The sequence below is a fragment of the Saccopteryx leptura genome, chromosome 1, assembly GCF_036850995.1.
Source record: "Saccopteryx leptura isolate mSacLep1 chromosome 1, mSacLep1_pri_phased_curated, whole genome shotgun sequence".
NCBI classification, from domain to species: domain Eukaryota; kingdom Metazoa; phylum Chordata; class Mammalia; order Chiroptera; family Emballonuridae; genus Saccopteryx; species Saccopteryx leptura.
The window spans coordinates 297,459,211-297,487,039 of NC_089503.1; the positions used below are offsets into that span (position 1 = coordinate 297,459,211).

General features: G+C 39.3%; 1 protein-coding gene across 1 annotated transcript; it reads right to left on the reverse strand.

The window, feature by feature from the left end:
• On the reverse strand, positions 1-27,073 carry ACTR6 (actin related protein 6). The gene is made up of 11 exons (XM_066356935.1): positions 26,932-27,073; positions 23,723-23,840; positions 23,119-23,187; positions 21,107-21,230; positions 19,840-19,975; positions 19,693-19,749; positions 13,007-13,105; positions 12,836-12,914; positions 5,327-5,498; positions 3,423-3,561; positions 1-555 (listed from the first exon to the last, which is right to left on the reverse strand). The coding sequence occupies exons 1-11, from the start codon at positions 26,997-26,999 to the stop codon at positions 426-428; spliced, it is 1,191 nt and encodes a 396-aa protein (XP_066213032.1). The 5' UTR covers positions 27,000-27,073; the 3' UTR covers positions 1-425.
• Between the last annotated feature and the right edge of the window lie 756 nt (positions 27,074-27,829).

Below are 27,829 nucleotides of genomic sequence, written 5' to 3' on the forward strand. Positions count from 1 at the left end.
TACTTGGTTCTAAAAGACTTGGTTCATATCCGACTGAAAACACTTGAGCTAATTCCTAGTCACAGTCACATGAAACTACCTTTGAAGGAAAACTGACCAGTGAGACAGTTAAGTTTCTGCTTTGAGCTGCAAAGAATTAAACTTAAAATACATTTACTCTTTCATCTTCTACTGAAAGATAACCCACTCTGAGAAACAGCATAAGCATTGTTTCAGTAGTCTAGCTCCTAAATGAACATATCGGCTGAGTTACAGTTTACTTAATAACCTAGCTTTGAAAATTAGCTGTGGATCAAAGTATTTACATAAGTTCAAGTCTTTATCTTAAGATAAAAGGTAGCACAGGTCCTTAACCTTCTTAAAAAAAAAACATTTAAATTTAACCTTTGGCACAAGCACTCAAAACTTTCATTCAGAAATGTTTCTTAAATATCAAATTTCTCTTCACAGACGCTATGTCCATTTTCTTCATAATCTTCTCTTGTTACCACCATATCTTCAAAATCGTCATTCTCTGATATCAATTTTCCACCTTCCCAGGCATAAGTAATAGGGCTAAAAATAAAGGTAAAACAAATGTATCCAGTTGATCTTATAGAACTAAAAAGCCCAAAACTTTAGTAACTAAAATGTAGCAAGCTCTACCCAACAAAAAATCATTTAAAGTGTGAAAATAAGCATAAACTTCACGGGACTAAAGCAAACTCAGAAAGAAAGGAACCTTGGTCAACACTACAAGTAAGTGGACTTTTTTTTTTCCCCCATGCCCTGAATTCTAATTAAAAAAAAATACAAGCAGCCTGACCAGGCGGTGGCACAGAGGATAGAGCGTCGGACTGGGATGTCAAGGACCCAGGTTCGAGACCCCGAGGTCGCCAGCTTGAGCGCAGGTTCATTTGGTTTGAGCAAAGCTTACCAGCTTAGACCCAAGGTCGCTGGCTTAAGCAAGGGGTCACTCGGTCTGCTGAAGGCCCACGGTCAAGGCACATATGAGAAAGCAATCAATGAACAACTAAGGTGTTGCAATGCGCAACGAGAAACTAATGATTGATGCTTCTCATCTTTCTGTTCCTGTCTGTCTGTCCCTGTCTATCCCTCTCTCTCTCTGTCTCTGTAAAAAAAAAAAAAAAATACAAGCAAAAGATAAAAAATGCACAAAATACAAAATACTGTCATAACCCGAGTCTTAACTTCTGTACGTGGCAAAGATATGTCATCTCATTAATTCACACAGCAACCCATGAAATAGCTATTAAAACTCCCATTTTATAGATTTGGAGGTTCAGAGAAATTAAGTCTGGAAGTAGGATTTAACCTGGGAGTGTATTCAAAGTCTGTGCTGTTGGGCTAAATACTGTTGCCTCTAATAAAGGAGACATTTAGAAAACAGTACATGATACACAGTTACATGGTAGGGCACAGACAATAAGTAAAACAATAGCAAGGTAAACATTTAGTTTGGCTTCATTTACAAGTGACATTATTCTTTGTGTTATGACAATCCTATCTCTACTGTTCCTCATCCCCAATTCAATTTCAAATCTAAAAAATGAGAATGAAAAAAATTCATAAATGTTTTCCTTTATATTTAAAACTTTTTATTATTTTTATTTATTCATTCATTTTAGAGGGGAGAGAGAGAGAGAGAGAGAGAGAGAGAGAAGGGGGAGGAGCAGGAAGCTTCAACTCCCATATATGCCTTGACTGGGCAAGGCCAGGGTTTTGAACCGGCAACCTCAGCATTCCAGGTCGACGCCCCATCCACTGCGCCACCACAGGTCAGGCTGTTTTCCTTTATATTTATTGCATTTTCTAACCTTGGGAAGATTTGATGAATAAAGAATATAACAATTTCTGTGCATTTCTTGGCCTGTAATGTGTGCACAATTTACATTTAAAATGCAGGATAAGCCTGGCCTGTGATGGCACAGTGGATAAAGTGGTGACCTGGAAAGCTGAGGTAGCTGGTTCGAAATCCTGGGCTTGCCTGGTCAGGGCACATGTAGGAGTTGATGCTTCCTGCTCCTCCCCCCTTCTTTCTCTTTCTCCTCTCTAAAATGAATAAATAAAATCTTTTTATTTTATTTTTTTAAATTTTTTTATTCATTTTAGAGAGGAGAGGGAGAGAGAGAGAGGAGAGACAGAGAGAAGGGAGGAGGAGCTGGAAGCATCTAAATAAAATCTTTTTTAAAAAAATTTTTAAAAAGTAATAAAATGCATGATAAAAATCCAACATGCTTTATACCCTACATAGAGTGTATGAAGACTAATGCTGATAAAAATCATTTCAATATTTAATGGTTGCTTATTATTTTACCTGATAGCTATAAAACTAAGTGATCAGATGAGGGCCTTCCATTAACTGCTATAGATTTTGAAAAATTCTACTTTTGCTTTATAACAAAATTAAGTCAGGTTTGTGGGGTTTTGTTTGCCACTTAAGACTTGGGAGGGAGCACTTATTTAGACATATACTTGGTAAGAGCTTCTGCCTCAAGGTAAAGAGACTTGGGTTTGGTCTGGTCATTGCTATTAACTCACTGGAACGCTTTGCCAATTCACGAACTCGTTTCTTTATTTACAAAGTAAGAGCATTGAACAGGATGATATGTAAGCCTGTCTTACAGCTCTAAATTCTACCTTAATTTTTTTACCACTAAAGTGGAAATGGTATCTGCTTTTATTCTAATAAAACAGGACAGGGCAGACACATATAAAATAGTTTTGAATTTAAGAAAAACTAGTTAAATGTAAAAGTTAATTTAAAATACTTTAAATTATCTTTAAAATTTTCCAAAATGACTTATGAATTGATATTACCTATCTTAATGCGTCAATTCTTTTATTTATTTATATTTCTTTAAAGATTTTATTTATTGATTTTTAGAGAAGAGACAGAGAAGGGCGAGGGAAGGAGCAGGAAGCTTCAACTTGTAGTAGTTGCTTCTTGTATGTGCCTTGACCAGGCAACCCCGGATCTCGAACAGGCGACCTCACATTCCAGGTTGACGCTTCATCCACTATGTGCCACCAGAGGTCAGGCTTAATGCGTCAATTCTTAAATTTCTATACTTGATATTCTCTCAGGAAATGACACACCTCTGGCCACATAACTAATTGTGTTGCTTGTAAAAATCTCTTATGAAAGAGGCTTGACTTCCTAAACAGAAGTGATCATATTAACTATGTACCCATCGTGTACCAAACATTATAGTGGGCACTTTACATACTTTATCCCATTGAATCCACTGAAATGGAAGGTTTATCACTTCAAATTTTGAGAAAAAGGAAGTGAGGATCTCAGAAGTGAAATAACACTGCCAACATGGTAGAACCAGCTTTAAACTCAAGTCTGCCTATACACAGACTACTTTCTCTACAAATGACTCCCAGGTTTTGTTTCTATGTAAGCCAACACTTACTTTTCAGGTAGCACAACAGAAACGTCGTAATCTGTTGGAGTGAGACATCGAACTTCTGAATAAACCCGATCCCGAAATCCTGGGAAAAGGGAGTTTCCTCCTGTCAAAACAATATTCTTAAAAAAATGTGGCTGCATTTCTTTAAAAGAAAAAAAGAGGAGAAAGGGAAGAAGAAATGTATTAGAAAATCTGTTACTTATCTTTCTGGAATGATAAGGATAAGGGTAAAAGTAGCTACGGGTTCTAATTACTGGTTGGGAAATCATAATTTTTATAACCATATAAATGGTAATTTCTAAGATTTTGTAATGAGGTTATAGTTTACACAAATAAATGCACTAAACAGAAATACGACCGCATGGATATTTAAAACAAAGGTGAAGGTCTATTTACTATATTATATATACAGGTAAGCTATACATAAATCAGTAACATTCTAGGCTGAATTTGATAATAATTGTTCTTCCCTAAAATGGAAGGGGGTCTTTGTGTGTAGGCTGAAACTGTAATTTCCATGTTCTCACTCTGAGATATGTAGATATTTATAAGTCCTGTGTAATACTTACATTTGATAGTGAAAAATACTCATAATCTATGTATAACATTTAAAGAAAAGATCTTGGCCCTGGCCGGTTGGCTCAGTGGTAGAGCGTCGGCCTGGCGTGCGGAAGTCCCGGGTTCGATTCCTGGCCAGGGCACACAGGAGAGGCGCCCATCTGCTTCTCCACCCCTCCCCCTCTCCTTCCTCTCTGTCTCTCTCTTCCCCTCCCACAGCCGAGGCTCCATTGGAGCAAAAGATGGCCCGGGCGCTGGGGATGGCTCCTTGGCCTCTGCCCCAGGCGCTAGAGTGGCTCTGGTTGCAACAGAGCGACGCCCCGGATGGGCAGAGCATCACCCCCTGGTGGGTGTGCCCGGTGGATCCCAGTCGGGCGCATGCGGGAGTCTGTCTGACTGCTTCCCCATTTCCAGCTTCAGAAAAATACAAAGAATAAAAAAATAAAAAAAAATAAATTTTAAAAAAGATCTTATGTTTTACACTCACTAAAGTTATCTAATGGCAAACATCAAGTGCCATATGGCTATCTAGTATTAAAAGCCTACTAAGCACCTCTGGGAAATTTGTCAGGAATTACTATAAAGCACTGGCCTTCCAACCTTATGCTTCTGTTCACAAAACAATGAATGAGTTTCCATATGTTGACATTGAGTCTCCTGGAATGACATTAAGGGAGTGTTCTATAAAATGTTGTATGCCTCATGACTGTAAATTTATATGAAGTGTGAAATGAGTATGAAATATTAATATGAAAATAGTGAAATAATTATATAAAGATGTTTACATCATGCAACTTTGTTTTTCATCATTTTTTTTCACATATTGGAGGAAAGGATATGCATATGCTAGAATTTCTCCAATGCCTAGAGTGTTCCTTATGAACTAAAAGACATTTTCAAAATATAAAAGTACTCTAAAATTCTAGAACATCAGCTAAATCATGATTCAGGAGAACCTAGACATTATTGTGAAGCACCTTACTCGATCTCAATTAAAATTAACTTCCTGCATATCAATTCAAATATAAACAGGAAGAATAAACTTGTCCCACCAACAGCTGAGAACCATTAAAACTTTTTCTAAAATGGATATGGCAATTTAATACTCATGGAGAAATAAATTTCTTCAATTTTAAGTGGCCCATAAGGACTTTTCCTATATCAGATTTATAATCTAAGACCAATAAAGAATTACTAAAATACATTAATGGATCGGGAAATCTCTACAAAAATAAAAAAAAATGTCATTTCCTGAAATTATTTAGAAAAAACACATGATTTCTTTACAGTTCACAGAAACTTACGGTTTTTTATAAATATCATTACTACTCAATATTTTAATGATGTACCTTCAGGTAAGTTCTGAATTGAATAGACAATAGCTTCTGGAATTCCCATTTCTTGAATGCCTATGTCAGAAGGATTAAAGAGTATTTCTGGAACAGCAAATCTTTCATTGGCCAGACGAAGAATTTGTTCCCCAGATTTATATTTTCCACTTAACACCATTTCTTCCCTTGGCTTAAAGAAAAAAAAAGATAAAACATATAAGCTACGTTATCTAGCTCACACGACTGATAACATTTAGTAATATATAATATTAATATATTAACATGTTCTTGGAAGTTTCAATTCTCAAAAATTAGAAAAAAAGTGGTCTTCTCTCCTGTTGCCTAAACTACACACATAATTACAGACTCTAATATAGCTATTCCCCCAAGATAATCTGGCTTTATTCCACACATTTTGAAACAGAAAGGAGAACAGATGAGAGAGAACTTATTAATCTACCTATAAGAACAGACTGATTCAGGTTTCTAGAGAACAAAGAACATACTCTCAATAAAAACAGTCTTATGTTTCTTCCACTATTTACTTTTACTCCCCGATGTTAGATGCTAATTGAATACTGTGGTTCCATTCTATTAGGATTTTCCTTTCCCATGTGTGAAAAGCCAACATTTTAAAATTTATTACTTATTCAATCTCTAGTACAAAATCTGTTTCCAAATGATTTAAGCAAATAAATGGACATTATCACCAAAATTCTCGTTATTTATTTTCTGCTAACCCACCCATCTGTGACTATGTTCCTGTAGGGGCCAGAAGAAATAATCTACAATATTCCACCTTATTAAAATAATATTCCTTCTTGCCTGACCAGGCGGTGGCGCAGTGGATAGAGCGTCATACTGGGATGTGGAGGACCCAGGTTCGAGACCCCGAGGTTGCCAGTTTGAGCGCGGGCTCATCTGACTTGAGCAAAAAGCTCGCCAGCTTGGACCCAAGGTCGCTGGCTCGAGCAAGGGGCTACTCCGTCTGCTGAAGGCCCACGGTCAAGGCACATATGAGAAAGCAATCAATGAACAACTAAGGTGTCGCAATGCGCAACGAAAAACTAATGATTGATGCTGCTCATCTCTCCATTCCTGTCTGTCCCTGTCTATCCCCCACTCTGACTCTCTCTCTGTCTCTGTAAAAAAAAAAAAAAAAAAAAAGATTTAAAGTAATATTCCCTCTTAATTTTACTAAGAATCTTCAGCTCTTCTAGACTCAGTTACAGACATTCATTTGACTCATAAATGCAATTTTCCTCCCATAGTGGAACATATCCTAATCCTTTAGTTATATAAAAATACTTAAAATAGCCCTGGCCGGTTGGCTCAGCGGTAGAGCGTTGGCCTGGCATGCGGGGGACCCGGGTTCGATTCCCGGCCAGGGCATGGCTCCTTGGCCTCTGCCCCAGGTACTAGAGTGGCTCTGGTCGCGGCAGAGCGTCGCCCCCTGGTGGGCAGAGCGTCGCCCCTGGTGGGCGTGCCGAGTGGATCCCGGTCGGGTGCATGTGGAAGTCTGTCTGACTGTCTCTTCCCGTTTCCAGCTTCAGAAAAAATACAAAAAAAAACAACAAAAAACTTAAAATATATAAAAATGTCAATAATTACGGAAAAGTATGTAAAGAATATGCTAACTACTGTACTGTATACTGGAAACTAATACAAAATACTACACATAAAATGTGAAAAATAAGATTTAACAAAAGACTATGGATTTCTTAATATAATGTCATCTCTGTTCAGATTCAGCTTCCTCAGAGTGGCTTTTTTTTTTTTTTTTTTTCATTTTAGAGAGGAGAGAGAGAGACAGAAAGAGAGAAGCGGGGAGGAGCTGGAAGCATCAACTCCTATATGTGCCTTGACCAGGCAAGCCCAGGGTTTTGAACCGGCGACCTCAGCATTTCCAAGTCGACGCTTTATCCACTGTGCCACCACAGGTCAGGCCTCAGAGTGGCTTTTTATGACTTCCCAATAAAAGGTCCCTCCATTATTCTCTACTATCAATCTACATTATCCTTGATAAACTATATTGTACGCCGTCACATATCTACTATGCACAGCATAGTACTGATACACAATAAGTACTCAATAAATTCTTGAACAATAGCATGTAAGCCAACAAAGTTTTTATCATTTGGAAATTCCATGCTTGAAATGATATCCTAAAAATTAAACAATATTAACAGTAATTTAGGAAGAACAGGAAAACTACAAACACTTCTAACCCAATTAAACTATTGTTATATTAGCAAAGAAAAAATTATTATTTTTTTTTGTAGTTTTCTGAAGTTGGAAACAGGTAGTCAGACTCCCGCATGCGCCCGACCTGGATCCACCAGGCATGCCCACCAGGGGGCGATGCTCTGCCCATCTGGGGCATTGCTCTGTTGCGACCAGAGCCACTCTAGCACCTGGGGCAGAGGCCAAGGAGCCATCCTCAGCGCCCGGGCAAACTTTGCTCCAATGGAGCCTTGGCTGCGGGAGGGGAAGAGCGAGACAGAGAGGAAGGAGAGGGGGAGAGGTGGAGAAGCAGATGGGCGCTTCCCCTGTGTGCCCTGGCCGGGAATTGAACCTGGGACTCCCACACACCAGGCCGATGCTCTACCACTGAGCCAACCAGCCAGGGCAAAAAAATATTTCTTTATAAAGTATTCTTTCTTAGGTAGAATGAAAAATATTTACTATAAATTTACAAATTCATTGAAAAGTGGTATTAGCTTGTGTTGAAAGGACACAACTAATTTTGTCAACACTCAAAATAATTTGAAATAGATGCAGACTTGGAGAATTTCAGTTGAGAAAACATTAGAGGTTATCTAGACAATTGCCTTGATTTTACAGAGGATCATGTGACTTACCCTGGATTAAATTTCTAACTAGGGAAAAGGGCCAAAACCAAATATCCTTGTTCAATGTGAGTTCTAAAACCATTAACTGTTAATATGTAATCTGGAACTACAAATAGTTTCTGCTTTCTGCTTTTAAGAGTACAATTCCAAAAAAGATTTTTGTTTTAGACACAGACAAATGGAGGAATGTATAAGGGCTGCTGGGAGTGGCTATACTGCACAACCCTCATAAATTTCATTCTGCTGCCATGAAAGAAATGATCAGTTTAAATTATAATGGCTCTGCAGAAAGTAATAATCTTAATTATGAAGCCATTTTTCTCAATTAGGCCAGTCAAGTGCATTATACTTTAATAAGTATCCTGGAACTTCTACCAGTTGTGATCAGTAACTATATATATATATATATATATATATATATATTGACAGGGACAGAGTCAGAGAGAGGGACAGACAGACAGGAAGGGAGAGAGATGAGAAGCATCAATTTTTTGTTGTGGTACTTCAGTTGTTCATTGATTGCTTTCTCATATGTGCTTTGACCATGGGCCTTCAGCAGACCGAGTAACCCCTTGCTGGAGCCAGCGACCTTGGGTCCAAGCTGGTGAGCTTTGCTCAAACCAGATGAGCCTGTGCTCAAGCTGGTGACCTCGGGGTCTCGAACCTGGGTCCTCCACATCCCAGTCCGACACTCTATCCACTGCACCACCACCTGGCCAGGCATAACAATATTTTAGTCCTTATTGTTGTTATTGTTACTACCATCATTACTGAAAAATCAACATGTAATTATCCCCCAAGTATTTAAAAATAAGTTTTGAGTAAGCTACCAAGGTCCAAATTTTAACAATATCCTAAGTGTAAAGGCTCTCAAATATTTCTTTGTATGTAGTATTATTTCTCTTTTTTTTTTTTTTTTTTTCATTTTTCTGAAGCTGGAAACAGGGAGAGACAGTCTGACAGACTCCCGCATGCGCCCGACCGGGATCCACCCGGCACGCCCACCAGGGGCGCTGCTCTGCCCACCAGGGGGCGATGCTCTGCCCATCCTGGGCGTCGCCATGTTGCGACCAGAGCCACTCTAGCGCCTGAGGCAGAGGCCACAGAGCCATCCCCAGCACCCGGGCCATTTTTGCTCCAATGGAGCCACGGCTGCGGGAGGGGAAGAGAGAGACAGAGAGGAAAGCGCGGCGGAGGGGTGGAGAAGCAAATGGGCGCTTCTCCTGTGTGCCCTGGCCGGGAATCGAACCCGGGTCCTCCGCACGCTAGGCCGACGCTCTACCGCTGAGCCAACCGGCCAGGGCTGTAGTATTATTTTTCTAATTTCATAAACATTTATCAGCTCTCATCCAAGTTATTACATATCAGGCAACAAAGAAAACAAGTTAATCAAATATTAAATTAATATACATTTTAGGAGTAATCCTAATGTGCAAAATATAACTTTCTAAATTCTAAAAATTATTAAGATGTGAAACATTCAATATGTATTATGAATAAAGTATAAATTTTAACACTAATTGACAGAGTTAAAATTGGACACCTTTTTTTAAAAATAAACATTCAATGTAACACTCCATCATCTGACAAAAATCCAGGCCAACTGATTGATCATTCAATTGATATTGAAGTACACAAGCAATAACAAATCTATACAGAGTTAATGAAGCCCAGTGTATTAACAGGATTCTGATCAGGAGGCCAAAGGCCAATAAAAGAGCTGAAAACAACGTAAAGTGGCTTCTGCCTTCTTTCTCCAAGGACAAGCAGTAAAACAATGGCCAACGTAAAGACCACTCTGTTGGCTCACTATGAAAGGTGCTGGTTTGAGAAAACAGGCTTATGATTGGGCAGAGAGGAAACTGGCATCGTTTAGCAGATAATGGCCAATAAATAGACAAGTTGTCATTTGCAGAGCAGGGGAGAACTAAATAATAAATTGTTTTTTGATTTTTAGAGAGAGAAAATATCAAATTGTTGTTCCACTCATTCACGCATTCATTGGTTGGCTCTTGTATGTACCCTGGCCATAGTTTGAACCCACAACCTTGGCCTATTGGGACAACTGAGTTACCTGGCCAGGGCTAGAACTACATTTTAAAAACAGATTTCCAAACCCAGCTGACAGTCCAGTCATCTGGAAGAGACTTTTTCTGTTTTTATTAAGTTTACATTTTCAAACTCAGGCACTAAGCATGTCCAGGGGCAGGAACTGAGAACCATGAATACAGACTATTCTCCAAGGTGATTCCTATGATCAGATGAGTTTGGAGAAACTGAAAAACTTTACTCAGGGTCCACATCCATAGAAATATGGATTACTTTACATCTACCATTAATTCTACAAAGTGTTATAAATCATAAGGCATTTTATATCACTGGAGTGTTTTAAACAGCTATAATATATAAGGACAATCAAATGCACCTAGTGAGAAAGCAGCTTGATAGCTATATATTTGGAACAGTCTATAAAGATAAACACACTTTCCATATGCAGAGTAGGACTTGGGCTTCCAGTTTCTCTCCCTAGTTCATATCCTCCAGGCAACCTGATCCCATACTCTGTGCCAATTCCCACTATTGAAAGACAGCCTATGTCCTTCCACAATGATCTGCTATTGAGGACATTAGGATGATTTCGATTTTATAAGGCACTGGGCAGCATTCTCTACATTCTGACTTGCATTTCACCTCAATAATCTAGCCCCCCAATTTTTTTTACATTTCAGGAATGCAAAGGAGTATAAATAATTATATACAACCCGTGTATCTATCAACCAGTTTAATGCAGTTTTACAGATAAATTAACACTTGCCTTTTTAATTTGGTGTTATCATTCATATACCTAGTTTTATACTTTTACTTCATATTTATATAGTCCTAAACAACAAATTATTACTCTTCATAGTCTGAAACTGTACATAGCCTTCAAAAACTTACTTGTATTCATCATGATGTTTTAAGTGTTTTAGATAGAAACATGTTTGTGAGACTTCTCCATGATGATCTTTTTGTGACATTTCATTTTCACTACTGCTTTATTTTATAATATGAATATACCAAAATTTATTTATTCTGCCCTGGCCGGTTGGCTCAGTGGTAGAGCGTCGGCCTGGTGTGCAGAAGTCCCGGGTTCGATTCCCGGCCAGGGCACACAGGAGAAGCACCCATCTGCTTCTCCACCCCTCCCCCTCTCCTTCCTCTCTGTCTCTCTCTTCCCCTCCCGCAGCCGAGGCTCCATTGGAGCAAAGATGGCCCAGGCACTGGGGATGGCTCCTTGGCCTCTGCCCCAGGTGCTAGAGTGGCTCTGGTCGCAACAGAGCAATGCCCCGGAGGGGCAGAGCATCGCCCCCTGGTGGGCAGAGTGATGCCCCCTGGTGGGCGTGCCGGGTGGATCTCGGTCGGGCGCATACGGGAGTCTGTCTGACTGTCTCTCCCGGTTTCTGGCTTCAGAAAAAAAAAAAAAATTATTTATTTTTCCATTAGTGGATTTTTTTTTTTTTTTTTTTTTACAGAGACAAAGAGTCAGAGAGAGGGATAGACAGGCAGGAACAAAGAGAGATGAGAAGCATCATCATCAGTTTTTTGTTGCAATACCTTAGTTGTTCATTGATTGCTTTCTCATATGTGCCTTGACTGTGGGCCTTCAGCAGACCGAGTGACCCCCTGCTCAAGCCAGTGACCTTGGGTCCAAGTTGGTGAGCTTTGCTCAAACCAGATGAACCCGCGCTCAAGCTGGCGACCTCAGGGTCTCGAACCTGGGTCCTCTGCATCCCAGTTCAACACTCTATCCACTGTGCCACCGCCAGTCAGGCTCCATTAGTGGATTTTTTGTAATGTTAACTTAGTTTTGTACTTTGGCAAATATGCTGCAATTTTCTTAATTTAAAAAAAAAATTTTCCATTATAGTTTACATTCAATATTAGTTTGTATTAGTTTCAGGTGTACAGCATAGGGGTCAATCATATGTATTACAAAGTGTTTGCCCTGATATTTCCAGTATCGACCTAGAGATTTAAGCTCTTTCCAATTTTTTACTCTTTTAAATATAGTGCAATGAATATTATCATAAATGTTTCCTTGTACAAATATGCCTACATTTCTAACCAAAGTTTTTTAACTTCCTAGCAGTCCTTATCAAGCCAGTCACTAGAAGAGCAAACTTCACAGTTTTCCCAAAGGCAGAACTGATAGTTTACCTGAGCTGATCAAAGATAAGGAGAAATTACTTTATTTTCACATCCAAGATAACTGCTTTTTAACGGTTTCGAAGAACATTGGATTTTGCCCTTTCCAACTACAGTCTGATTATAGTAGATCAAACATGAGTAAAATTCAGCCCTGGGTCAACTGTATCAGTAATAGTCACCTCAGACAAGTACCCAACTTCTAACTGGATTTAAACTAATTCTTATGTGAACAGAAAAGTTAACCACAATACAAGTAACGATACTGTTTATCTCCAGATTTTTCCACATGCTATCATCATTCAGCAGACAGTTCTTTTTCTAAATAACGTTAATGAGATTTGTATTAATCACTTATGCACCCATGCCTGGAGAATTGGCTCCAGGAAGGCCATCATCAACAATTCTGCCAGTCCCAGTGGCATTCCTTCCAAATCTAGCTGAGGTGGTCACCGAAAAAAATATAATTAAAGATTTTTCAAATTACCTTACAAAAGCCCTTTTTAATTGTACTAAAGTCAGGCAAAACATAGTCGATCATTACTGTATTTTCTTCTCCTTTCAACCTGGGAAACAAAATAGACACTTATGAAATATTTTAACTATGTATAACATTCCCAAGAATCAACTTCCCAATTCTTAGACTACCAATACGTACTTGGCAATATCCATGTCTCTATAAAAGTCTTGAGACACATAGCATACATCTTCTTTCACTTGATTAATCACGTGTGTTTCATCCATAACATGTAACTGCCTAAACAGAAGTAAAAGTGGTAGAATGTAAAATGGAAACAATTTAAATATAACTCACAATTATCATTTAGAATATATTTTTCTGGAGTTAAATTTATTTATTTATTTATTTATTTATTTATTTATTTATTTATTTATTTATTACAGAGACAGAGAGTGAGTCAGAGAGAGGGATAGACAGGGACGGAGAAAGATGAGAAGCATCAATCATTAGTTTTTCATTGCGTGTTGCAACACCTTAGTTGTTCATTGATTACTTTCTCATACGTGCCTTAACTGCGGGCCTTCAGCAAACCAAGTAACCCCTTGCTGGAGCCAGCGACCTGGGGTCCAAGCTGGTGAGCTTTGCTCAAACCAGATGAGCCTGCGCTCAAGCTGGCGACCTCAGGGTCTTGAACCTGGCTCCTCCGCATCCCAGTCCAATGCTCTATCCACTGTGCCACCGCCTGGTCAGGCTCTGGAGTTAAATTTTCATGTAACTAATTTTCTTAATTAGTAAATTCTTGAATGTGTAAAATATTTATAACCTTATGGAATACTTATTTCCATTATCTTATTTAATCTCCACATATCCTTCTGAAGGCAAACATACTGTATTTCCCCATGTATAAAACACACCTTTTTCCGAAAAATTTGGAGTCTAAAAACACGGTGCATCTTATACAGTGGTTTTAGAAATGTGGCATTTCAAATGCCACAGATGGAACAGAGGATGAGGCAATATATGAAGACAGTGATTCGTCAATACACACAGATGAGGACAAGCTAATGGATGGGAGTTTTGACGGTGATGAAGAGTTGTATGAATTTTATGATGAGTAAAACCTGAGTTCAATAACTTTATGTAATGCATATTTTTTCAAATTTTGGGCCCCAAAATTAAGGTGCGTCTTATACATGGGAGTGCCTTATACATGGGGAGGTATGTTAAGTCCAGTTTACAGAAGGAAATTGAAACCTAATTAAAGAGCAAATTTTTCTCTCCAACCATTCTGAAGAGAATCTTGCCTTACATCTTTGCACTTTCTTTTCTGATTATAGAAGTATTGTGAATCAGCACACAGTACCAGGCTCATAGTAGATGCTTAAGAAATATTTGATGAGTGAATCAAAGAAAACAGACTTAACATACAGATTTTTTTAAAAATACAATAAAAGCCTGACTGGGCAGTGGCACAGTGGATAGAGCATTGGACTGGGATACTGAGGACCCAGGTTCGAGACCCCAGGGTCGCCAGCTTGAGCACGGGCTCATCTGGTTTGAGCAAAGCTCACCAGCTTGGACCCAAGGTCAATGGCTCGAGCAAGGGGTTACTCAGTCTGCTGAAGGCCCGTGGTCAGGGCACATATGAGAAAGCAGTCAATGAACAACTAAGGTGTCGCAATGCGTGACGAAAAATTAATGATTGATGCTTCTCATCTCTCCATTCCTGTCTGTCTGTCTTTGTCTATCCCTCTCTCTGACTCTGTCTCTGTAAATAAATAAATAAATAAATAAATAAACAAAAAATATATAAAGTAATTTTCTTTGAATATTTTTCTCTGCACATAGATTATATACATGTTTACTTTTTATGTTTTAGACTAAAGATTATCTTTTTAACATCTCTTTTTTTTAATTTAAGAGAGAGAAATATCAATTTGTTGTTCCACTTGTTTACACATTCATTGGTTGATTCTTGTATATGCCCTGACCTGGGATAGAACCTGCAACCTTGGTGTATCGGGATGACACTCTAACCAACGGAGCTACCCGACCACAGCCTTCATGAACATTTTCTTATGCTCTTTTCTTTTTTTTGTATTTTTCTGAAGTGAGAAGCAGAGAGGCAGAGAAACAGACTTCCACATGCACCTGACTGGGTTCCACCTGACATACCTACTAGGGGGCAATGCTCTGCCCATCTGGGGCATTGCTCCGTTGCAACCGGAGCCATTCTAGCACCTGAGGGGGAGGCCATGGAGCCATCCTCAGCATCCAGGCCAACTTTGCTCCAATGGAGCCTTGACTGCAGGAGGGGAATAAAGAGAGAGAAAGGAGAGGGGGAAGGGTAAAGAAGCAGAAGGGCACTTCTCCTGTGTGCTCTGGCCGGGAATCGAACCCAGGATTTCCACATGCTGGGGCGATGCTCTATGCTGAGCCAAATGGCCAGGGCCTATGTTCTTGTTTTTTAAAAATGATTTTTACTGCCCTAAAATGTTCAATCAAAGGGATCTATTAAAATGTATTTATCAATGTCTCTAGTGTTGAAGTTTAGATCAGGAAGGAAAAATACTTGTGTGTTTATAAACATGGACTTTGGAGCCAGAGACTCAAGTTTAATACCAAATTAGTAGGCAAGTTACTTTCTCTCTTTAGAACTCTATGACTTGCCTGACCAGGCGGTGGCGCAGTGGATGGAGTGTCGGACTGGGATGCGGAGGACCCAGGTTCAAGACCCCGACGTCACCAGCTTGAGCACAGGCTCATCTGACTTGAGCAAAAAAAAAAAGCTCGCCAGGTTGGACCAAAGGTCGTTGGCTCGAGCAAGGGGTTGCTCGGTCTGCTGTGGCCCCAGAGTCAGGGCACGTATGAGAGAGCAATCAATGAACAACTGAGGTGTAACAATGAAAAACTGATGATTGATGCTTCTCATCTCTCTCCGTTCCTGTCTGTCTATCCCTGTCTGTCCCTCTCTCTGACTCTCAATCTGTCCCTGTAAAAAAAAAAAAAAAAAGAACTCTATGACTTAACACAGCTATAAGTGTATCATTCTAATCATTCATGTAAAGTGTTTAGCCTAGTTCTTATACTTAATAAATAAAAAAACATGATTATTGCTTCCACCTTTTTGCTTTTAACAAACATCATCATATACACCATATACCACCTTCTCCAAGATGCAAAACTGTACCAATAAGAAGAAAAAATGCTAATTAAACTGTGACAAATCTAAGGTACCAGTGATTGAAAGAGTCACTTGAATTTCAAAGGTTAAAATGTAAAAAAAAAGCGGTAGAGCGTCAGCCTAGCGTGCGGAGGACCCGGGTTCGATTCCCGGCCAGGGCACACAGGAGAAGCGCCCATTTGCTTCTCCACCCCTCCGCCGCGCTTTCCTCTCTGTCTCTCTCTTCCCCTCCCGCAGCCAAGGCTCCATTGGAGCAAAGATGGCCCGGGTGCTGGGGATGGCTCTGTGGCCTCTACCTCAGGCGCTAGAGTGGCTCTGGTCGCAACATGGCGACGCCCAGGATGGGCAGAGCATCGCCCCCTGGTGGGCGTGCCGGGTGGATCCCGGTCGGGCGCATGCGGGAGTCTGTCTGACTGTCTCTCCTTGTTTCCAGCTTCAGAAAAATGAAAAAAAAAAAAAAAAAGAAAGAAAAAAAATGTAAAAAAAAAAATACAACTTAGGATCAATGAAATATAGGTATTTTTTTATCTATATCTCTGATTATTTCATTATTTATTCATACTCTCGGATATACAATATGAAATTCTCTTAGTCTCCTGGTATACTGTCAAACTGTTTACCAGAAAAGTTATTTCAAGTTGTGCTAAGATCAGCAGGAAATAAAAGGCCCATATCACAAATCTACAACATTATCTCTTGAAAAAAATTCCAATAATGTGGATTGTAAAAATGTTACTTTGGCCCTGGTCAGTTAGCTCAGTGGATAGAGTGTCAGCCCAGCATGTGGATGTCCCAGATTCGATTCCTAGTCAGGGCACACAGCAGAAGTGACCATATTCTTCTCCATCCCTCCTTTTCCCCCCTTTTTTCCTTCCCCTCCTGCACCAGTGGCTACATTGCAGGAAGGCCCCAGGTGCTGAGGACAGCTCTGTTGCAGTACATCAGCCTCAGGTGCTAAAAATAGCTGGTACTCAAGCATCAGCCACAGATGGGAAGGCTGGGTGGATCTTGGTAGGGGTGCCTGAGGAGGTCTGCCTTACTGTTTCTCCTCTCATTGAAAAAAAAGTTGTAAATCTCAATAATTAAAAAGAAATGGACTTGAATCATGTTAACACAGTAAATTTTTAAAAATAATAAAAAAACCTTTGAGAGAACTGTATAAAACAACAAAAAAAGAAATGATATAGTGTATTATGCTGAAGATTACAAATATGACTCTGTTTCTATAACATACTTAAAATAACAAACTTAAAGAAATGGAAAGCATAGTAATTGCCAGGGAAGAGGGACAGAAGAGGGAAGCAAATATGAAGGGGTAACACGAAGGAATTCCTGGAAGTGGTGGAGAAGTTCTGTACCTTGGTTGTGATGGTGTTTACCTAAACCTATACATGGGATAAAATCACAAAAAACTGCACCTACTCAAATGTATATAAAAATTAGTAAAGATTAAATGTGATTTGTAGTCTGGTTAACAACACTGTACCAATGTCAATTTTATCAGTTTGAAATCATACTAGTTATATTAGATATAGCTAAGGGTATGCCAGGCTCTATACACTACTCTCACAACTTTCTGAGTTTATCATTATTTCTTTCAAATAGAAAGTTTCTTTAAATGTACCAGAGCTGGGTGGATGAGGACTGAAGATACTGGGAGTGGGTTTCTTTGGTGGTAATAAAAATGTTCTCAAATTAATTGTGATGATGGATGCATATACTAAAAATCACTGAAACTGTACATTGTAAAGGGGTGAATTGTATGGTTTATGAATTATATCTCAATAAAGCTAATTTAAAAGTAATGGTACATCTATTTGACAGAAGAAAGAAAGTAAAGGAGGGAAGAAAGAGGAAATGTAGATTCACTTATTTTCTCATGTAACATAGAGGGGAGCTAACATACTGACAATATGATATCAGCCAAAGTTAATGTAGCATGAAATTGAGATTTAAGAATTCTACTTACATTTTTAAAGACAATAAAATTAAAGCCCTGGCCGGTTGGCTCAGTGGTAGGCCTGGTGTGCAGGAGTCCCAGGTTTGATTCCCGGCCAGGGCACACAGGAGAAGCGCCCATCTGCTTCTCCACCCCTCCTCCTCTCCTTCCTCTCTGTCTCTCTCTTCCCTTCCCGCAGCCAAGGCTCCATTGGAGCAAAGTTTGCCAGGGTGCTGAGGATGGCTCCATGGCCTCTGCCTCAGGCGCTAAATGGCTCTGATTGCGGCAGAGCGACGCCCCAAGATGGGCAGAGCATCGCCCCCTGGTGGGCATGCCGGGTGGATCCCAGTTGGGTGCATGCGGGAGTCTGTCTGACTGCCTCCCCATTTCCAACTTCGGAAAAATACAAAAAAAAAAAAAAGACAATAAAATTAAAAATAATAGCATGAATAAATTTTAAGAACCAGGAGAAGAGTTGGAAGGTGGCTAAGTATACTAATTCTCATCTTTTAATAGTGGACAGTCAACTAATAGCATTTAATCCAGAAACAGAAATGTCAATATATTATTAAGGTTTATAGAAATTAAAAAATAAAGATAAATACAGTTCAAATATTATACTGACATGAGACATGGAAAGGAGAGGCAGAACTCTGGCCAGTTGACTCAGTGGTAGAGCGTCGGCCCGGCATGTGGATGTCCTGGGTTTGATTCCCAGTCAGGGCACACAGGAGAAGCGACCATCTGCTTCTTCACCCCTCCACCTCTCCCTTCTATTTCTCTCTTCGTCTCCCACTGCCATGGCTCAGTTGGAGCTAGTTGGCTCCAGGTGCTGAAAATGGCTCCATGGCTTTGCCTTAGTGCTAAAGTAGCTTGGTTGCCAAACAACAGAGCAACGGCCACAGATGGGCAGAGCGTCACCCCACAGGGGGCTTGCTTGGTGAATCCCGGTTGGGGCGCATATAGGAGTCTGTCTGCCTCCCTGCTTCTCACTTAAGGGGGAAAAAAAAAAAGAAAGCCAAGAAAGTAGAGGCAGAGATTCATTTTCTTTTTAGACCCTTATTTCAAACACATTTAAAATTTGTTTTATAGAGCGTCGGCCTAGCGTGCGGAGGACCCGGGTTCGATTCCCGGCCAGGGCACACAGGAGAAGCGCCCATTTGCTTCTCCACCCCTCCGCCGCGCTTTCCTCTCTGTCTCTCTCTTCCCCTCCCGCAGCCAAGGCTCCATTGGAGCAAAGATGGCCCGGGCGCTGGGGATGGCTCTGTGGCCTCTGCCCCAGGCGCTAGAGTGGCTCTGGTCGCAACATGGCGACGCCCAGGATGGGCAGAGCATCGCCCCCTGGTGGGCAGAGCGTCGCCCCATGGTGGGCGTGCCGGGTGGATCCCGGTCGGGCACATGCGGGAGTCTGTCTGACTGTCTCTCCCTGTTTCCAGCTTCAGAAAAATGAAAAAAAAAAAAAAAAAATTTGTTTTATAATGCACATGTATAACACTTATCATTTTAAACTATTACTAATATACTAATTTCTATAAAATTTAGAAACATCTTGTTTTGTTGTACCCTACCATTTTATATGCTCAAAAACTTTTCAACTTAAGCATTATTAGTATGACATTTATGTATGACATAGTTTTTTAAGCAGTAACAGTACAGAAATGCTCCCTGAAACTACAACTAGAGGTAAAGAATAATTTTAAATTGCTTGAAAAAGTTCGTTGCCAGCATCCCATCCTCCCCAAAACAAAAACTAAATATTACCTGTAAGATATGATCTCCTTTAGATGATTGGTTAGGAGTTTTCCTCCCACATTTATCCTAAAAAGGGAGAATGCAAATGTGGATCAGTTTATCACACATTTTTCACTTTTATCATAGGAAATAACATAAAAATTAAATGCAACTCACCGAATAATTGCTTCTTTTTTCTTTTTACTTCTACAATAAGGTACTATATGTGTAAAAGAATACCCACTATCCACAATGATACAGCATAATTCAGAAGGATTATCTCGGAAATACCTATGTGCACTGAGAGCCCCAGCTGTTAAAAAAAAAAGATAAAGAGAAAAATAAACATTAAGTATAATTAATTTAAAGCAATAAATATAGAAACTACGGCAAACAAAGACAAAATTTTTTTATTTATAAGTAAAATGTAATTTATAATATTCAGAATTGTCAGAAGTTCTTTGCAATGTTTAAACTTGAAAACATCAGTCTTTGTGGTAAATATAAGATAAATTTGTGATCAATTTTTAAAGGTAAATATTCATTTCACAGCTTATAATAATTACTGTAACAGCAGATAATTTTACTAATCATTCATTACATATTAGGCACTAATATGCGTTTTAATTTCACAACAATCCCATTTTACAGAAACTGCAGCGCAGAGAAGTCAAATAATGTGCCCAAAGTCACACAATGAGAAACTAATGGAGCCAGGATTCAAACCGAAGCATTGTGACTCTAGGGAAGAACTTTTCAACCTTGAAAGTACTAACATTTTGAGCTAGATTCTGCTTGTTGTTGGGGCTTTCCTGTGCATTGTAAGATGTTTAGCAGCATCTGTGTCATTTACCCACTAGATGCGAGTAGCACTATCCCAGTTGTGACAAACAGAAATGTCTCCAGACATTGCCAAAAGACCTCTGAGGAGCAAAATCACCCTTGGTTGAGAACACTGTTCTAGATACTCAGCTCTTAGCCATTATACAGTAGTATATTGTTGCTTTATATAGACTTAAATTCTGCAAGCTAAATATCTGAATACATTCATTCTACAGCCATATAATATAATTCTAACCATTAATTAACTTACTTCTGAATGATATTTACAGATTGCTTTTCCTCATCTTGGCAGCCTGAATGATTAGCATTATTTCAATCAACAGTAACAACAGTAGCAAACACAATTGTAACAGAAAAGATAAATACCTTAGAATAACTTTTAGAGGTTAGAAATAAGTGGAGAAATATATTAGTAAAAAAAAATGAAAGAAGTCTGACTAAATAATCTCTAAGAGTCCATTTAGTTTTTAAACTCCATGTTTTATTTTCTTCACATCTAAAAGAATGTCACCCAATAGTCTTGGATTTTAAGTACTGTATTTCTTTATCCTATTCACATCCATTGCCACATAACTCAATTTCAACCAAAACTTTAACTCACCATTTACTCTTAATACTGCTTGGAACTGGTATTCTTCAAATAGGATTTCATTCATTGATTCTTGAATTGAAGTAAAGTTAAAATATGGTTCTGTGATAATAATATTAGTATCTAAAAACTCAACCTGAGAGGAAAAAAACCCCAAAAGTTTTATAACTACATGGTTATAACTATAAACACATGTTTTACATAAACAAACTTATTTTATTCTCATAAAAATCCTAGGAGACAGGTCTTATTATACCCATTTAATAGGTGAGCAAACAGAGGCACATAAGCAAACAGAGGCACACAAATAGGTAAGCAAACTGAGTAAGTTACCAAGGTTCATATAACTATTTAGTGACATGGCTAGGATATGCACACAGGAAGTGTGGTTACAGAATTCATGTTCTTTAACTATTTTTCAGTTTTAATTGTCTTAATAGTAGTATTGCTAAAATGGTACTATAAATTGTTCCAAGATAATAATGCAAAAGTAATGAATGATATAACTATAAGCATTGGGCTGTTGTTATTTTGCTTTTAAAAGATAAAAGGTGAGAAACTTGAGTATATTTAATGTTTACATAACTCTCTCCAGCATTCTTTTTTAAAATTATTATATTTAATATTCTTAACAATGTTACAAAGTAGATACTATTTAAAAAATTTTTTTAAAGATTTTATTTATTCATTTTAGAGACAGAGAAAGTAGGGACAGGCATGAGAAGCATCAGCTTGTAGTTGTTTTGTATATGTGCCTTGACCAGGCAAGCCAGCAAATCCGAGGCTTTGAACCTGCGACCTCAACATTCTGGGTCGACGCTCTATCCACTGCTCCACCACAGGTTAGCCACACATTCTTTTTTTTTTTTTTTTTCCGAAGTTGGAAACAGGGGAGGCAGTCAGACAGACTCCCGCATGCACCGGGCTGGGATCCACCTGGCATGCCCACCAGGGGGCGATGCTCTGCCCATCTTGTGGCGTTGCTCTGCCGCAATCAGAGCCATTCTAGCGCCTGAGGCAGAGGCCATGGAGCCATCCTCAGCGCCCGGGCAAACTTTGCTCCAATGGAGCCTTGGCTGCGGGAGGGGAAGAGAGAGACAGACAGGAAGGAGAGGGGGAGGGGTGGAGAAGCAGATGGGCGCTTCTCCTGTGTGCCCTGGCTGGGAATTGAACCTGGGACTCCTGCATGCAAGGCCGACGCTCTACCACTGAGCCAAACGGCCAGGGCCTAGCCACACTATCTTAAGCAGTATTAAAATTTGAACATTTTCGCTGTATATTTTAAATCACATTACATTAAACCCCCAAAATTTCTCACATTGTAGTATTCACACATTCAGATATATAGGAAAAATATTTTATTGTGAAAATAAAATTAAGATATTGAATTGGTCTAATAATAGTAGAAATCTGAAGTAAAAATTTTAATCTTAAGTTTCATACAGACTAATTCTTCTCAACCTCAAATTCCACTTCAATATAGAAATTCTGTTCACTTGCACGTATTTAATATTTAGAAAATCAAAGCTAGGCAAAGAATATTAACATATATATATTTGAAACATATTCAAAAGTTTATAAATCTTAAAATATAAGCTTTAATTTTTCATTTGAATAAGACATGAAAATAAATTTTAATACATAGCCTGACCAGGCGGTGGCGCAGTGGATAGAGCGTCAGACTGGGATGCAGAGGACCTGGGTTCGTGACCCTGAGGTCACCAGCTTGAGTGCGGGCTCATCTGGTTTGAGCAAAAGCCCACCAGCTTGAACCCAAGGTCGCTGGCTCCAGCAAGGGGCTACTCGGTCTGCTGAAGGCCGGCGGTCAAGGCACATATGAGAAAGAAATCAATGAACAACTAAGGTGTTGCAACGTGCAATGAAAAACTAATGATTGATGCTTCTCATCTCTCTCCGTTCCTGTCTGTCTGTCCCTGTCTATCCCTCTCTCTGATTCACTCTCTGTCTCTATAAAAAATAAATAAAATTAAAAAAAAAATTGAATACATACTCTAATTTGTTACCTGATACATTTCTTTTCCAAAAAGATAATCCCAAACTTGTCTTTGAACATCCCAATTCACCAAGTAACCCTAAAAAGGTTTTAAAATAAACTTAATCATCAAAAATATTTGAACAAGTTTTTAAAAAGCAAGATTAATATATTTTAAATCACTGCTATCTCTTTACGGTTACCTTCATCAATCTACTGCTGTTTGAATTTCAAATTAATTATGTTATTTTCCTTATAAAAGTTCAAAAATTACAAATTAATAACCAAAATTTCAAGGATTGAAAAGGTATATCAAAGTGTATACATGCTTCTCTACTTATTTTCTTTAATGTGTTCATCTCATTTATCTTTTTAAAATATTTTTATCTCATTTAGCTTTAACAGAAAGAAGCAAACTTTAGTACCCATAACCACAATCAGTAACTAAATCATGGTCATTTACTTTTTATAAGACAATTTCAAATTTTCATTTTAATAAGATCTTATTGAAAATTTAAGTGACTTTTTCTCAGATATCTAAAAATATTTCCATATATACAAAATCTTACATATACATTTTTAAATTACCTTTAAATTAGGTCTATAATGCTAGAAATGACATATAATTGAATTACCTTTTGAAAAGGAAGGATGTAAAAGAGTCCAGAAGGGTCCTTTATTTCATCTATTTGGTTAGCAGTAAAGGTTTTAAGACGTGCTGTTTTTGACCTGAACTGACAGTTAGGAATAACCCTATAAACAAAAATTCAATTAATATAATTATTCCTTAAATACTTAGTTACTACAAATCCATTTACTTAACTTCCACCCTGGATGCCAAAAACTACCCAAAACCAATGTTTCTCATTGCTTTCAAATAATTTTTTAAAATGTCTTTTTTTACGGTTCTAGTATATACCAGGCTCTATACTGGACCCTTTTTTTTTCTCAAATAATCCTCAAGAAATCCTTACAGGCTGGTGTTGGTTCTGCCACCACAAAGATGAAAATGGGACCTAGGTAAAGTTCCTGATATTTCTGGCTTTAATTTGTAAATTGTTAGTAACATTTTGGTGAAAGAGTTACAAGTTCAAAATTCTGGCCATAAAATTGAGTTTCCATGAAGTCAAAGATTTTCAATCAGCAAAGATGCTATAGAAATAGAGAAGTAGGAAGTAGCTTTAAATGTGGTTGCTATCCACCATGAGTTTACAATGTTTAGGAAGACAAACTAGAGTCACTGTCAATCAAACACACATGTACATTTTTCTCTATGTTTAAATACATGATCTTTAAAAGATGCATTGCCTGACCAGGCGGTGGCGCAGTGGACAGAGCATCAGACTGGGATCCGTAGGACCCAGGTTTGATACCCCGAGGTTGCCAAATTGAGCTCCGGCTCATCTGATTTGAGAAAGGCTCACCAGCTTGAGCCCAAGGTCCCTGGCTCAAGCAAAGGGTTACTCAGTCTCAGTCTGCTATAGCCCGCCCCCATCAAGGCACATATGAAAAAGTAATCAATGAACAACACCTAAGGTGCCGCAATTAAGAATCGATGCTTCTCGGCCCTGGCTGGTTGGCTCAGCGATAGAGCGTCGGCCTGGCGTGCGGGAGACCCGGGTTCGATTCCCGGCCAGGGCACATAGGAGAAGCGCCCATTTGCTTCTCCACCCCCCCCCCCTCCTCCTTCCTCTCTGTCTCTCTCTTCCCCTCCCGCAGCGAGGCTCCATTGGAGCAAAGATGGCCCGGGCACTGGGGATGGCTCCTTGGCCTCTGCCCCAGGCGCTAGAGTGGCTCTGGTCGCAGCAGAGACGCCCCGGAGGGGCAGAGCATCACCCCCTGGTGGGCAGAGCGTCGCCCCTGATGGGTGTGCCAGGTGGATCCCGGTCGGGCGCATGCGGGAGTCTGTCTGACTGTCTCTCCCCGTTTCCGGCTTCGGAAAAATTAAAAAAAAAAATTAAAAAAAAAAAAAAAAAAGAATTGATGCTTCTCTTTTAGCTACCTTCCTGTCTGTCTGTCCCTCTCTCTGACTCTCTCCATCCCTGTCACAGGGGGAAAAAAAAAAAAAGCTGCACTGTATGGCTGTATTAGAATTCTTAAAATTTGTTAACTGAATTTATTGAGATGACATTGATTAACAAAATTATACAGGTTTCAGGTGCACAATTATACAATTTAATCAATTTGGCAGTCTTCATTATTTTAGTGCTTTTTTTTGCTACCATACACAAAGTTTATAAATAATTCAGAGCATCTGTAATTATGCATATCAACATCTCTAATTTATTCCTTAGGTAACTAAGAATAGAATTGCTATGTCAAAGGATAAAATAATGATACATATTGCTACATGTTTTCCAGAAGACTAACAATTTATATTCCTAAGCAGTTGGATTGTCCTCTTAAAAAAGAAAAAAAAAGTAAAGAAGGAAAAGAAAATAATCCTCTGTGAATATGATAGAAGAAAAGCATGTCTTTAAATTTATTTATTCTTTATGCAAAATGTATATTTTATGAATGCTATGGTAGCATTTCTTTAATTGACTCTAGAATCAACCAGGTCAGCCAATGACTACTTTGATGGGTTTTAGACACAGCTTTCAAATTCTCCCGCCACTAAGACAGTATCTTTACATTTGGGGAGGAGGCAGGGGAAGGGAAGGAGGAAGTTATCTGAGGGTATGAAGAAAGCTATAATCGCGTCTCCAAGTAAATGAATCTACACACAAAATATTTCGCACGACTCCTGAAGATTCATGAACTTTGGGTATGCCCCTGCTCCCCACACCCCTAGTCCCAAATCGCTTCTCTAGGAACCTACTGCTCACAAAAATTAGGGGATCAGGGACCGTGCAGATACTACAATACTTTCAGCCTTATAGTGCATTTTCACCAATGAAATAAAAGTTGGTTTTGCATCTCATTTGCATAATCAAAAAACTTTCTTTGACTTTGACTTTTTTTTTTTTTTTTTTAAAGTTAGGATGTTTTTGTTTTTTTGTTTTTATTTTTATTTATTCATTTTAGAGAGGAGAGAGACAGAGAGACAGAGAGAGAGAGAGAGAGGAGAGAGAGACAGGGGGGAGGAGCTGGAAGCATCAACTCCCACATGTGCCCTGACCAGGCAAGCCCAGGGCCTCGAACCGGCGACCTCAGCATTTCCATGTTGACGCTTTATCCACTGCGCCACCACAGGTCAGGCTTGACTTTGTTTTCTGATGCTCTTGTTTTATATAAAAAAACCAAATGCTTTTTTTAATCGCTTCATATTCATTTTGAAATATCCCCTAATTTTTGTGAGCAGTATATTTTACCTAGCAATTTCCAGTTCCAAAACTAAACTGTATGTGCCACTTCCGGGACCGCAGAGCCCAAAATTAACATCTAAATCCCAGTTTCCAACCAGAACATCCCACTGTCTCAGTTTAGGTCCATCCCGAGGACACTGACCATTTATTTATTTATTTATTTATTTATTTATTGGGGTGACACTGGTTAATAAAATTACATAGGTTTCAGGTGTACCATTCCATGATACATCACCTGTACACTGCACCCTGCGTTCACCGCCCCAAGTATCCTTCCATCACCATCTATCCCCCCTTCTCCCCTTCTACCTTCCCCACCACCCTTTTCCATTTATTGATTTAAGAGAGAGAAACACTGATTGTTGTTCCACTTATTTATGCATTCATTGGTTGACTCCTCTGTGTGCTCCAACCGGGGATCTAACCCGCAACCCTGGATAAAGGCCTTTTACTAACGTCCCAAAGATGAAGCGCAGTCCAGAGTGTGAAACTGCTAGGCATCTACGCCTTGTCCCTCGGAGAAAACCAGCACTTACGAGACACTTTCATGGCTGTAACCGATTTTGGCGTTGTAGGCTCCGTTATCCAACACTAACGTCGTCATTTTAGCACGAAAAATGCAGCGGTTGCTATCTCTTTTCGACCCTTCTTCTCACGTTTTTTTTCCGGCACTCTATGGTTTTCTTGGGTGGAGCTTAAGGACGCGCTTCCGGTCTCCCTTAACAACGGAGGACGCCCGGAAGCAAGGCAAGCCCAGCCGCCTTCTCATCAACCAGAGTCAGCACTGTGCGTTCTAGTCCAAACCATTTACGACGTGGCAAGATCCCAAAGCGGAAACTGCTAACTGCTTTAGCCCATTGCGAATTTTCCCTTTACTTCACAGTTTGACTCGCTACTGTAACTTCCTTCTAATCCCTGAAGCGAACCAGCTGTGGGTGTGTGGGTGTGTGTGTGTGTTTGGATAGTATTCTTCAGACAGTGACAATTATGTAGAATAAAATGCAAAACCATGCTTAGCATTGTATAGGATAAAAGGTCTCGTCAGCCTCACTCCCCGCCATTGCCCATCCTACAGTAGGATCCAACTACCCTAAATTACAAATATGCTGTTTCGTCAAGCGCCTTCCTTTTTTACTCAGACATACTTACCCTGTCTACTTGTTCTTCAGGACAGAGCTCTGTATTTTTTTTTAATTTTATTTATTTATTCACTTTTAGAGAGAGAAGAGAGAGAAGGGGTAAGGAGCAGGAAGCATCAACTCCCATATGTGCCTTGACCAGGCAAGCCCGGGGTTTTGAACCGGCAACCTCAGCATTCCAGGTCGACACTTTATCCACTGCGCCACCACAGGTCAGGCTCTGTATTTTTCTTATCTAAAAAAATTCTTCTCGGCCGTGGCCCCTTAGCTCAGTTGGTTAGAGCATTGTTCAGAT